At 35.9% G+C, this 14742-nt stretch overlaps 1 protein-coding gene across 2 annotated transcripts in view; it reads left to right on the forward strand.

Annotated features, from left to right (window-relative positions):
- Positions 1 to 14742, forward strand: part of LOC129228284 (zinc finger MIZ domain-containing protein 1-like) — a 141817-nt gene that overhangs the window by 117364 nt on the left and 9711 nt on the right. For both annotated transcript variants that reach the window (XM_054862959.1, XM_054862967.1), the window contains 4 exons: positions 2914 to 2981; positions 6867 to 7021; positions 8314 to 8475; positions 10168 to 10313. In XM_054862959.1, coding sequence (XP_054718934.1) covers positions 2914 to 2981; positions 6867 to 7021; positions 8314 to 8475; positions 10168 to 10313 — 531 coding nt within the window. The remainder of the gene's footprint in view (positions 1 to 2913; positions 2982 to 6866; positions 7022 to 8313; positions 8476 to 10167; positions 10314 to 14742) is intronic.

The raw sequence follows: 14742 nt of genomic DNA on the forward strand, positions 1-14742 counted from the left end.
TGCCGGGACACCTCCCTTGGGAACCCCTGGCTTAGTTATTTGTCTAAGAGTTTTAAATTCAAGTTCTAAATACACTTATGTTTGTGAAAATTACAACACCATGAAGGAAGAAAACAAATGAGATCATGCGTACTTAGAGTGTAAACTAGCATGTGATATGTAAGTAATTAATGTTTCAGAGTGAGTGCTTGCTATTTGACAGAAGGTGCATATAAATATACTTGTATAGAGCAGTATAAGGATGTTTTAAAAATATTTGTGTCTGTTTTGGGTGTAACACTTACTCTTAAGGTAGCACATGGCCTCATCGACGACAAATTGTCCCGTGTTAGTTACTGAATTTGAATGAGGGCGAAAGATTGACCTGAGTGATTTTTATTACCGTGGTATTAGAGCTTGTATTGAGCGTAATGCCTCTACTGTGGTGCGTGTGTATAGAGAAGCAATGGACTGAGGAGCACTGATGAGTGGACAATATGGTTGTGAACACTCAATATTATGTCAGCAGAAGATAGCAGACACTTAACAAGCATGACAGTGGCGGACTGTACAGCATCGTCTCGACAGTTGCCACAAGTGTGTTGCTTTTTGCTTCTACCATTCGCCACCAGTTGCTGCTTAGTAGAATGCAGGTACGGATTCTTTTTGCGAAAGACTCCCCTGATCATCAACAGACACATTGGAGTGTTTATTGGCAACTAATTGTCTTTTCTTTTGAATCTAGATTCAACCTACACTGCAACGATGTTTGAGTTTGCGTCGAATGTCATTGACATGTCCACTGTGATTCAGAATACACTCTCTAGTATTATACCTGACGAACGCCAGCCGCGATAGTCTGGTATACCTGTGGGCATTATGCACGGCTTGGCGTCTAAACTTTGCGGCCAAAACTTCGCCGATCCATTACCTCGCGCAGTCAAAACTTCACGTGGACAAAACTTCGCAGGGTCAAAACTTCGCGTGGACAAAACTTCGCGTGGTCAAAACTTCTTAGCATGGACAAAACTTGCGCAGTCAAAACTTCGCGCGGTCAAAACCTCGCCGATTCATAACTTCGTGTGTCTAAAACTTTGCCGATCCATAACTTTGTGTATCTAAAACTTCGCCTATTCAGAACTTCGCGTGGGTAGAACTTCGGGCATTCATGTAACAATGAACTTCCATAAACATATCATATAAACTTAGCAAACAAGTAAAAATGTTTTTTTTTTTTTTTTTTGGGAGGGGTTGTTATTGTTCAGTGATTTCCAGCAACGATATAAAAAATATAAAAAACTAATTTTTCGTAATGAATTACTTGATTGCAAGTTAACTGAGTAACTCCTAAATGAGTTAAAGTATAGCAAGTTAATGAAGTAATAAATTGACATAAATTTGAAGATTGAATTGATATTAATTGATCACTTTTCTAAAAACGATTAATTGGTTTTATATTAACAATTTGTTGTTCTATAGCTAATTAAATGCAAAATTTTTGATGATTAAAAATTTTGTATTTTATTTTAATTTTTTTTCATCATTTATTCCTGATCCTGTTTTAACACTAGTTTTTCAAAATTTGTCAGTCCGCCTATTAATCAGAGAAATTTCACCGATTATAAATAATTGGCAAAGTGGCCGATTAATCATCACTGTCGATTAATCGGCGCATCCATATTTACAAATAATGTACAATATCATCCACCCCATCCTATTTTTAAAAATATTCTACGATCAGAAGTGTAAATAAGCACTTATTACGTTTTTAAACTTGACAAAAAACTCAAACGAAAACTATTCTTATCTTCCTTCTCATTTCAACTTTCATGCATAGTGCATTGAAGTTCCTGAACATTTAATTTATCATTATAATATTTATTTTTAAATCTAAACTGTAAAGTTAATATACATATAAATATATACATAATTTAAAGATTTTTTTCACATTCAAACTAAAATAATTTTATTTTAAGAAGTTTTATTTTAGATGCGAATACACGGATGAAGTTTTGTTTGTGCAAAGTTTTGAATGCACAAAATTTTGACTACGCGGCGAAGTTTTGACTTCGCCGCGCCTTTTATACAGGCGAAGTTCTGGCCACGCGAAGTTTTGGCCGCGCGAAGTTTTGACCGCGCGAAGTATTGTCCACGCGAAGTTTTGACCACGCGAGGTTTTGACCGTGCGAAGTTTTGTCCATGTGAAGTATTGCCCAACGAGGTTTCGGCCGCGAAGTTTTGACCCATTACTATCATAGACGACTTGTCTTTTAAGAGTTTTAGGTACTCTCAACAGTAAAAGTTATTTAAGGGATCTTGTAAACACCGAAGTCGTGCTATTGTTTTAACGCATTCTTGAAGCTGTATTCCGAAAGAACAATGCCAGTCCACATATTGCTTTGAAGACTACACCTAAGCACAAAAGATTAACTCCTTTCTTGGACTGCATGCATCCAAGAATAGACATCTTGCATTGCCTATTGAAATTGAACATACCTGCGATTTGGCGCATCGATGACTTGCTCGCCACCCTCGTCCAGCTGTCAATAATGTATTTAAGACAGGATGATAGAAGCAACGTGGAATAGCATTCCTCTAACACAAAGTCAAAAGCTATTTAATTTTATTCCACAACGTGTATAAGATATTTTTGCATCGCATGGAGAGGTTTCATCAAATACTGATTTTTATCACTTAATATGGTTATATACAGATGATTCGTTCATGCTGGTGCAAGTTTCTTAAAAATGAGTCTCCAGTTTATTTTAAACTTGAAGAAAAAATCGTGCGTTTGAAATATTATTATTCTGTGTCAAGTTTTAATCAATCAGTCGAGTAGCTGCTTTTTTTCTCCTTTAATTTTAAATGTTAACACAAACTAGAACTAACCTGTGCTATTTGTTGTGATTAAATCACTCTCTTTTTATTTTATAGTGTTTTGACTTGGAATCCTACCTACAGTTGAACTGCGAGAGGGGGGCTTGGCGGTGTCCAGTCTGCAAGTGAGTAGTTTTCCATGCGAACCTTTTTTTTCAGCCTCTTTTGTAAAATACCTCGACTTTCATACATGTTAAAAACCAGGGTCGTGCATAAAAATTTTGAATCCCGTCAGAAATGTCTTTTACGCCCCCCCCCCTCCCATATTGTTTACACCCGCGTACCTGCATATATATCACCCCTCATTTTAAAATCTCGCGGTCGGGCCAACAGGTATGTCTCCCCCTCCCCCTGTGCACGCACGCCCCTGTTAAAAATACTACACTATAAAAAAAATCCGAAACGTTACTGAGTATTTCCGTGTAACGTTCCGGGATTTCAGTGGTTTTTATCCACTTCCTGGAAAAATCAAGTATCATCGTCAAAAAGTTTCCTGAATTGCTACAAGTCACACGAACTTAGATTTCTCACTGCGGTAAAAAATATTTTTAGCTCCCAGTTTAAAGATTAACTAAACGTGTTTATAAAATGTATCGGCTTCAGCTCGATTGCGGCCGGTCCAGACTGATATAGCATCCAAAGGGTGCAAATCAGGATATGGACTACGTTACTTTGCAAGAATTGCAAGCGAGTAAAATTCTTGATACCTGTTTGCAATTCTGGCTTAGCTTTGGCCATGTTTACAATACTGCTTTTGGAGTTATTGCATTACACCAAACTAAGTTTACTCGAAAGTTCCAGAGACACGACTGGCTATTAACAGGACGAAACGTTCCTGGCTTTTATAAGATATGTTACTAAAAGAAAATGGGCACATCAGCTGCCCAATATTTTTCAGAAACGTTTCTGAATCGTTTTTACAGTGTAGCTTTCATCCAAGGTTCAAAATAATTTTGATTTGGGCCAGACGATACGCATTGCGACTTGGCTGCAGGGCCGTGCCAAGCCTGATCGGCCTGTCTTTTGAGCGCTTTTATACTCTGGCGTTCAGGGAAATATAGTTAACACCTGAAAAAAGGTTTTGTAAACAAATATAGAAAAAAATACGTTTGGCATTTAATTTATTTAAAAAATAATGTGTGAATATTTAATTTTGGAACATGGTGTAGGTTTTTACTTCATATCTCGAAATTATTTAGAGTTCAGCAGCTCCTCTGATATGCTAATAATGCATTTTGGAAAAAAGAAAATTTTTGAAATATCGAAGTTCATGCCACTGTTAGTATCTATCTAATCTGTAAGTGATAAATAATTAATAAAACAGTTATGCCTGTTAAAACATGACAAACGGAGCAGTGGAAAAATTAGAAAATAGTTTTAGTGGGGCACATTGAAAAAATAATTCTCTTTTAAAATTTTTAGTTTTCAAAACGCAATTTTAGACAGTCTTTGGCGGTGATATGGGGGAAAACAGTGCATGGGGTTCCGCTGAAATTTGTAGAAGTTGAAGCCTTAAAACTCGATTATAGGCCATATTTATTGACGTTAGAATAAGAGATGAAACTCTAGGATTCTACCCGATTTTATTTTTTTTTTTTTTTTTTTTTTTTTGTGAAGCAAGTAGAAATTAATTCCTTCTCTCCCTTCCAATTTTTTGAAATTGAACTTTGAAAAATGCAATTGTAGACAACTTTGGATATTTTTATGGGAAGGAGATTTTGGAGCTCCTCCTGGAATTTTTTTCAAAATTAAAGCCCTAAAAACGTAAGCAATACTCTATGATATTAGGAGAAGAAGTTTAGAATATATTTAACTTAAATTTTACGTAAGTCATGTTTTAAAAACCTAAATTGTAATGATATTAAAGGTAGGCGGTTCGGAGGGCCTTGTCCGAATGTTTTCTGAAATTGAAGTCTTAAAAACGCGATTGTAAGACCATATTTGGTAACATTAAGGCCGGCAACCTTTCGAAATTGAAGCGCCAAAAACACAATTTTAGGTGATTTTCGAACGCAGTTTCAAGCGACGTTGCTTGGGTTCGAGGACTTTACCTGGAAATTTTGCGAAATTGAAGATCTGGAAACGAAGTTTGAGATGCTCCGTAATGCTTTTGGTGGCGGGAGAGGGAGAGAAACGGAGGAGTAGCATTTTGAAGACAATCTTACTTTCAGACGAACCAGAAAAAAGAAAAATAATAAGGAAAAAAGAAAAGAAATAGGGCGGAGTAGCTGGAACAATTAGCTGTAACTACTGAAATTTTTTAATTCAAAGATTTCTTTTTGAAAGAAACTTAAGTTTTTCCCCCAACATCATTATTTTTTTCTTTTCAAAATCACTTTGTTTTCCTAAGAGACACGTTTTTTTTTTTTTTTTTCTCTTCAATAATAAAGAACATTTTTGAAAAACATCCAACTCATCATTCTGGAGGTGCATAAATTATAATACGAGATATTCACTGCAAGAACCAAAATGGGGAATAGCAAATTTCTTGCGCTTCGTATGCTCAACCTTGTGAAAGTTATAGACATACCAAAATAGCATTCACGGCTCCACATATAAAGAAAAATAATCATGTATGCATAAATTAGCATCATGTGTTTTCAGTGTAAAAGATTACGCTTTTGAATAGCATGTTTGGACTCAACAAGGCAATATTTTTTCTCTTAGAAAGGCAGCGAAGAGAATTGCTTGTTTTAATGAGCAGTATGATTTCACCATTACTACTGGATATAATGAAAAGTTCAATTTTATTATTATTATTATTTTTTTATTTTTTTGGTTGGAGATTTTTTCCACTCATTTGGAGCATTTTTGATTGGTAGAACTCTGCGCCATTTTGACTCTGGCGTTGTTGTGCGTAGCACGACCTTGCATCGGCACGACCCTGCCTGGCTGCGCCACGATATTCGATGCTTATCACCTAAAAATTTCACGAGCTTCCAAATGTTACTAATCCTCATAATACATTGCGAATTTACTCTAATAATTCGAAAGAGACAATTTCCGAAAAACTATGGAGGGTAGACATTCAAAATAATAAAACATTTTCTTCCTTGAAACTTCCCTGTTTTTTTTATAGCATTATTAGATTTCCATAATTTCTTGCATTGCATAGATTATGACAATGTAGAGGAGAGAAAAGTAAAACCACTTTTAATCAGCATTCAAGTGTATTTTCCAAACAATGATTTCAGAATTGGTTGGATTGATAAAATGATCTGTGTACAGTGTTACCAATTCATTTCTTGAAATGAAAAGTAGAACACTGACGTCATAACCTCGCTAGCGTTGGGCTATCGGCCGTTTATTTTGATGGCTAGTAATCTAATGAATTGTGCTCAGTCAGCCCCATGTGGTTCAAAAAAAAAATCCGTAAATGACTGATGTAGTGACTGACAGCTGCTATGTAAGGCAATCTAATGTCTTATGCAATTCAAAGACCCTACGAGGCAGTGAAAAGCAAAGGGATGTAAGTGGACTCTTTAAAGTTTTGAGTAAAATGCGTTTAAAATTCAGATCCTAGGTAGTATTTCATTGATTTTTTTTTTTTTTAATCATGCTGTATAGCAGCCCTTATCAGAGCTACTACGCAATATCAGCTCATGCACCATAATAGAGAAGAGGTTCTCCTAACATTTACCCTAGTTGCCTCGAAATTTTTGGTTTTGGTACTTACACCCCTTTGCTTCTCTCCGCCGCATTCATATGCATTCCCCGAAAAATTCTGGACGCCAGGTTGCCCTGGCGACTAAAAAAATATCTAGTCCCCAATACCTTGGCGTCTAGTTCTTTCAGAACAGAAATTGTTTAGAAGCCGTGTAGAAGCCCACTGACTTCTAAACTGTTCCTGTTCTGAAAAACAGGGTATGGAAGAGGATTTTGCTTGAGAAGTATTTTGTTTGGCACCTAAAATTATTTCCTAGTTCCTAAGAATTTGCAATTCTCATAATGTTTATGCGTGTTTATGTAGAACAGTGATATATTTTAATTTGATGGTTTCGCCCGTGCAGTAAACCCGCCCTGCTAGAGGGCCTAGAAGTGGACCAGTACATCTGGGGCATCTTGACGAACCTAAGCAATTCGGACATCGAAGAAGTAACCATCGATGCGACGGCCAGCTGGAAGCCAGTCTCCATCAAGACTGTCAAGGAAGAGAACGATGGAGGTACTCCCGCTTCCCTTCCCTTTCATTCATTTGTACACTAAGTTATTATCGGAAAGAGAACGATAGAGGTACTCCAGCTTCTCTTCCCTTTCATTCATTTATTTACTTAGTTATTATCGGGAAGAGAACGATGGAGGCACTCCTGATTCCTCTCCCTTTCAATCATTTATTTACTTAGTTATTATCGTGAAGAGAACGAGAGATACACCTGCTTCTCCTCCCTGTCACTTATTTATTTATTTTGTTATTATCGGGAAGAGAACGATGGAAGTTCCTTTTATTCCCTCCAGGACATTTATTTATTTACTTAGTTATTATGAGGAAGAGAACGATAGATGCACCTTCTCTCTCCTCCCAGACATCCATTTATTTACTTAGTTATTATAAGGGACTTTATTTTAATTAGTGTTTGATGAATATTAGAAAATCCATATTAGGTTACGCAGTTGACTACTGGGTAGATCAACAAAACAGTATAGAACCAGTGGTCAATCTGCCATGGGCGACTATTGGAAATGCATAAGAATTCAGTACCAATGGTCGGCCACCCCTCTAAAAATAATTGAGTCGAAGAAGGAGTTTAATTTTTTATTGAAACGTAATGTTATACTATCCATTAAAACAGGGCTGTCCAACTGGCGGACCGAAGGCCGTATGCGGCCCGCCAACACATATTGTGTGGCCCGCATCGATGTTAAAATACATCGATGTTGATATTCCTGCCCTTGTAAAGAATGCGGATGGGCCTCAGTTTTCCCATTAAAATGTAAGCAAATCGTTTTATAATCCTTCTGTTTCATTGTTTCATAATAAAGAATTCAACTATTAATTGTTATTGTACAAGAGGTCAAAGTTTATTGTTCAAATTTTTCAAACTGCGGCCCGCTAGGTGATCAGTGACCGGAATTCTGGCCCGTGGGCTCTTTGCAGTTGGACAGCCCTGCATTAAAACATAAGTAAAAGTGAAATTTACATCAGAACGAAAAAAATAAGGGTACTTAACATTTAAAGATGGTGTGTCTTCTTGAGAAAAAAATAAGCAGAATCAAACTAGGATGATGGGCACACCATTTAAAATAAAATGACTCATTACTACTTAATAAAATGTACTTACAACTTCACTGTTGGATGATAATTGGGGACAGGTAAAGGAATGTAGGAATGCATCATATCCGATTTTGAGTTAAACATATTCTATTTATAAGTAGTTTTATGTCTTGGTGGTTAACTACTGGAGACTAGCCGACTACTGGAGCACTTACCCTATTAATATTTTTTCGCTCTCTTTTCAGTGGAGTCGTGCGGTGCGAAGCGCTTCAAGGCCACCTCTCCAGGCAGCATGACGATGCCGACCACCTCAGCTTGGGAGATGGGGCAGGGGCTTTCCTCCTCCTCCTCCTCCCCCTATCCCGCCACGCCCACTAGCCTCGCCCCCCACTCAGCAGATATGCAAAGTGAGTATAAACTTCCCATAATATCCTCGCTTAGTTGTTACGTCGTCGTAGATGGAGACTTGGGTGGGGGCTTTGACGTTTTTTCACCTCCAACATTTGAGAATCTCGTTAAATTTTTTTTCAGTGAATGTACGAATCTGGTAAGTGCACTGTATAGCCAAAAGTATTAGGACACTTTCAAAATACCGCATTTTTGCTAATTTCTCGAGGCATAAGAGACCCAATCTTTTGCAACTTTTGTCACACAAAAGGATGTTGACGTTCTCCTAAAACAAATTAAATCACCCATGCATTTAGGGGACCGGCAACAATTTGAGGAAACAAAAAAAAAAAAATGTTATTATTATCCTTCATTGTAAACAGTTAAGAATAAGCTGTGAATTTCAGAAGATACTTCCCAAGGACAATTATTTTAAAGATTTTCGTGAAAGTATCATTCCCCTCTTATCCTTTACTACATCTTTGTCATGCGAGGCATGACCAACGACATGAAAAGCGGGCATAACCCCTATCACCAGGGGTGCCAGATTTAAGAACAGTAAATACGGGACAGACTTCTAGGAGTGAAGGGGGGGGGGATATTTTTGAGGTTGTGGGTAATTACTGGATATGGTGTATTTTTAAGCGGTGCTTTCCAACGTAGAACGTCTCTTCGTGATAAATCTGAAATATTCAATCGTGTTTGTAATAAATCATTAAATCTTACAAAATGTCGCCGATCAAAGTATAAAAATTGTTTTCATTGCGATTGACGATATATTTCTAACATTAGTCATGAGCAAAGAGGAAGCAATCATTCGGCTCCTCATAGTCTGCCACCAAAACAAAAACTACATTAAAACAAAATAATTTTTGTGTTTGTTGCCACATGATTTTCTTATTGCTCTTTGTTTCACGTTTTCCGTTTTACTTTATTCTTTTCCCTTAAAATAATGTCTTGTTTTGTTAAATATTGTTATTAGCTAGAATACGGGACTTTAGTTGTCCCGTATGGAAGTTCCCCGGGACGCGGGACAATTTTTCAAAATACGGGACTGTCCCTTGAAATCCGAGACGTCTGGCAACCCTGCCTATCACCTACCCTTTAGATTCGCACATGGCATGTTTGGACGTCATAGGATCGTTATTACTACATTCATTTACCCAAAAAGGTACATGTTTAATTTAACCTGCATTGTATTTTCCGCTCAAAATACTGGCGCCTGGCACGACCCGTTAAAATTGCCATTACACAGCAACACTATTTTGGGCCATGAATCAGGTCATACATTCTGGACGTTTGGACACAACCCTACGCGTACCTTCAGTGATAAAACTCCCGTGAGCAGGTAAACGGCAGTATTTGCAGAAATGAGTTTTCGAAATATTTGAAGAAATGTGTGTTGGATTCAATGCTAACAATCGGGAAATGTTGGAATTAGATGTTATTTTTTTCAACTTTTTTTCAGCGGAATAACCAAATAAGCAAGCTTGTACAGTAAAGCTAACGTGCAAAAGATAGCAAAAATGCAAAAAAATGAAAATTTTGCAGTTACCGCCTTTTATCTGCGCACGGCAAGGGGAGGCATAAACAAACCCCTTTCCACTGCAAAACAATGCAAAGTTAGTGCCACGTTAAATGGTTTAGTTTCTGTTAAAATTAATTTTTAATCAGACACTTTAATGTTATCTTTTTTCTTTCTTTTTTTGCAGCTCCAGCGAACAGCTCTCCCGGCATTCCAAACGGGGGATACGAGTTCCACTCGCAGGCAAGCGATTTCAGCCCACTCTCTCATCTCGGAGAATCCGCCCTCGACCCCCTCGCTGCCATGGAGAAGTCACTCAGCCAACACGAACAGGTAAGTAGGGGAATATGGGGCAAAGTGAATTAGAAGGGCAAAGTGAAAAGGTGAAATGTTTACTCTGTGTTTAGCACCACCTATCTGGTAATATTTTAACAATGTGGTTGCACATATAGTATATTCTAGTCAGGAAAAAAATACCTCCGAAGAATGAAGCTTATGATAATATTTGCAATTTTCAAAAATTGATACGCTTGTTGTAAATCAAAAATTATGTTTGATATTATCTATACTAATATTGAAATGAGAGAGAGTGGATTTTTATGTGTTTTTATATCCGAGGTAATCTCCCGAACCCCTGCACCTATTTGAAATATTCCTTCACTATATGAAAGGTGCTTTCTTACTGACAAGGAGACGGCACGACCGTGGGGTCGGAGATTTGCGTCATTTTTTTTTTTTTTTTTTTGTGGTGAAAAAGAACCCCCTAGTACCTTACATGGTTAAAGTAATACGACGCAATACTCAGAAAATTATGAGAAAAATCGATTTAAGGTCGCCATGGAGTCTCCTAGGCGCCTTATGAGTTTAAATGTCGGTCCCTTTATCAGCCGCCGTCAGCCTAATTGGTTAAGGCGCGATCTTGTTTACTCATGAGATAGCACGATCGAATCCCACTCTGGTACTTTTTCTTTTCTCTTTTTGTTTTGCTACCACAACAATTAGTGGTAACGAAGAAGAGGTAGAGGATGAAAAATATGAATTGTTTTAAATTGTTTTGCTGAAAGAAAAATAAAATAATTTAAAAAAATGATGTAAATAAATTCTTAAAAATTATATAGGGAAGAGAGACTATTTTAATAATTGCTGTGTGATAACCAAAAAAAAAAAAAAAAAAAAGATCCGAATGTCCTATGAGCAGATGTCCCTTATAACCGTAAGGGGACCACAGGTCAAAAACCTTTACTTGGCAAAACAAACCGTACAGAATAACGAGCAAGAATGTTTTTCAGTGAATAGAAAAGTGTGCGATCCTTGGCAAAAAAATATTTCAGAAAGTAATACAGGGGTAAAACGCGTTACCACTAATTGTTGTGATAGCAAAAAAAAAAAAAGAGAAAAGGTCCAGATCGGTATTCGATCGTGCTATCTTTAGAGCACAAGATGGCGCCTTAACCAACTAGGCTAGCGGCGGATGGTCAAGATACTGACATTTTACACTCATAAGGCGCTAGGAAACTCCATGGCGACTTTAAATCGATTTTTCTCATAATTTTCTGAGCATTGCGTCGTATAACTTTAACCACTTAAGGCACCAGGGGTCCTCTTTCACCAAAAAAAAAAAAAAAAAAATTGACGCAAATATCCGACCCCACGGTCGTGCCGTCTCCTTGTGAGTGACATAGGCTATAATTTGAAAAAATCCGATAAATATAGTTCTTTTTTTATTCCAATTTAGGCCCAAATTTCACTTAAATTCCCGAATATGGGAGTGAAAAATTATTGCACTTATTAATATTATATATCGTTGAAAAGGGTAGAATTTTCCGCGATCTAAACAATTTGTTTCAATGCTCTAAATTAATTACGAAGGGAGTAATTTGCGTTTTTAGCTCGAACTGTTTTAGGCTTAGCTGAAACTTAAGCACTACTTCTTCATTAAAAATCTATCAACAAAAAGTGAAGGAATTGTCCCACAATTTTCTTTTTGACACCATTGGAAAGAGCGACATTTTTTACTCCAGATCTCTCTCGACCTGTGGTCGAAAAACTTAGCTTCTATCTTCAAAGGAAAAAAAGTTACAAGCGTTTTTAAATCAATTTCGGAAAATGTCATTTTGATTCAGGTTGTCAACCATTTTATTTTCGCATTTCCACGGTTACGCTTTGTGGATCCATTGTTTCTTTTCTTATTTTGCTTTTAATTTCTTAAACTCATTTTATTTCGTGTTTCCATGGTTACGCTTTTAAAATCCATCTTTCGCATTTTAATTTCTGAAAAGTATTTTAATATCTGTCGTCATAGTTTGGAAGGGTAATTTTGCATGGTGTTTCTTTTTTTTTTCTGATTGTTGAATATATATGCACTTGACACAATTTTTATCCTTAAGGTAGACCGGGCAAAGCCGGGCAACGCAGCTCTTAATATATAAAGATTTGAAAGCTACTGTTAATGTGATTTTATACTTTTTTGTTTGTTTGGCGAAACATTTATTATTGCCAAAGAAAAAACATCCGCTTCACTCTCAAAAGGGCGGGGTTCCGGTAGCGTGGTCACTTGGCGCGTTAGGCGCTAGCAGTTCAGTCTAGGATTATTGTTTTAAAGCAACCGAAAATGTAATTCATTGTTTTAGCGATTTGTTTTGAAAGAAAAGAAACTTTTGATTTGTTTTTATCCGAGTGAAATGTGCGACAGTTTCTTCTTTTTTTTTCTGACGATGATTTTTGAATGATCCACGGAATGGTTTTTTTTTTTTCTTTTCGTTAGACGGATGGATTATGATAGCGTGGTTGCTGGGCGAGTTTGGCGATAAACAATAGAGTTGCGAAGTTATTTTTATATTTGAAAGATATTGTTACAAATCCTGTAAATAGTAATTATTGTAGTAACGTAACCTGTAAATAGTTTCCCGTAATGAATATACAACCCCTTAACATATGGCTAAAGTATACAACCCCCTATTCTTTTTTTTCTTATTTCATTCACTGATTTTATCAATGGAAGTGTAGTTGTAGAACGTTGTAGCATTTTCTGGGATACTTGAGAGATTTCTTTTCGGTGTATTTAAGCCGTTAGCGATGGATAAACAGTTTAGTTTCGATTGATATTTCGAACTGAGAGCATTTCTGCTCTGTTTATAGCGAGGCATTTCGCTGTGTTGTTTTCGTATTTGGAAGTAAATACGTGTGTAAACGTTGAGTTTACGGTGTTGTGTGATAATTGCTTTATTGCTGATGAATAATTTAGCAGTTGTTGAAGATCTTTCCTGTACATAGTGTAAATAAATTTCCTGTGTTTTTATCAAGAACTGTGTCTTCATTTCAAGAAAGTGGAAGTCGCACCGAATCCGTTACAATATTATATGATGTCTTTTTTTGTTTATTTGGCGAAATATTTTAAATTGCAGCAAAAACTGCTTCACTCGCTAAATAGAGTTTTAAAACAACTGTAAATCTAATTTAATGATTTGACGAAAAGTTTTAAATTCCAAAGAAACTTTAATGTACGCATTTTATGCAAAGAAAATTGATCATTTCACATCAGAGGGGGAGGGAGCGTCAATTTTTTTTAATTCAACGGACTTCCATTAAATTTTTTCACTGGCATCGCCGTGCGAGTACTGCTAGTAAAATAATAAAGTTCTTGTTATTGACATCTTAAATATGAATTGAGACCTCCTAAAACGCGGTGCAATATTTATTTAATTAATATTAAGCTATTTGTATTTTAAGTATTTTGCTGAAGTAGTCGAGTACATGCGGGGCAAGGTGAAATAGCTTGTTTCGTTTATTCACTCAATCATTTAAGTATTCATTTATTAATTAATTCACTTGCATTACTTCATTTAGTAAATCACTCTTTATTCATCCATTCAGTTATTTTCTTATTCATTCACTCTTTTATTTACTCATTTATATTTATTTTTATAGTAATTAATCATTTAATTAAATTATTGGTTTATTGTCCCACTTTCTTTTCATTTATTCATTCAAAATTTTATTAACAGATTCGTTTGATCAAAATTACTTTTTATAATCAAATAGAAAATATTTCATTAGAAAAAAATTTCATTTTTCACTTTGTTCCATAAATAAAAAGTGAAAATTTTCCACTTTTTTTTGAAGGCTCAAAACTACTGCCAAAAATAAAAAATAATGTTTCAATGCAAGTCTTATAAAATACAATGTTCTTTCTTTTTGTACTGTAATTTTTAAAACAAATTTCCTACTGGTTCATTTTGGAAAAGCTCAGTCATCTCAGCCATTTCACTTTGCCCCACACTCCCATACTTCCATTTCAATATCATTATTTTTGGAATGGCGTGGTGTCTTATATTGACAAACACTGGTTTATTTTCACCGCCGTGTGAACAAACGCGTTGTCATGATATAGTAACCTATTTCTGAATAGTAGCAATATCAGGTAAATATAATGCCACTGTGGCGTACAAATTGCGTTGTGTGTGTTCTTAAATAGTCGAACATGAGAAACGTAGAGAGAAATGACAGTTGGAGTCATTGTATCACTTTGAACAATTTTATTTACAAGACTAAGATATAGACATTTAAATATTGAATAATCCTTTTAATTCAGTGCATATATAATCCTTCATTTGATTCCATTAATCTTTTTTGATAGATGATCATAATAATCATTTCCAAAAAGCTGTGCATTTGTATGCTTATCCTATTAATTAAAAATATTCTGTCGTTAATTATGTAAAAAATCATGAAACTTTCATAGTTAATTTTGTTTCTAAGGATA

This window comes from Uloborus diversus, chromosome 1 (genome assembly GCF_026930045.1).
Source record: "Uloborus diversus isolate 005 chromosome 1, Udiv.v.3.1, whole genome shotgun sequence".
NCBI lineage: Eukaryota > Metazoa > Arthropoda > Arachnida > Araneae > Uloboridae > Uloborus > Uloborus diversus.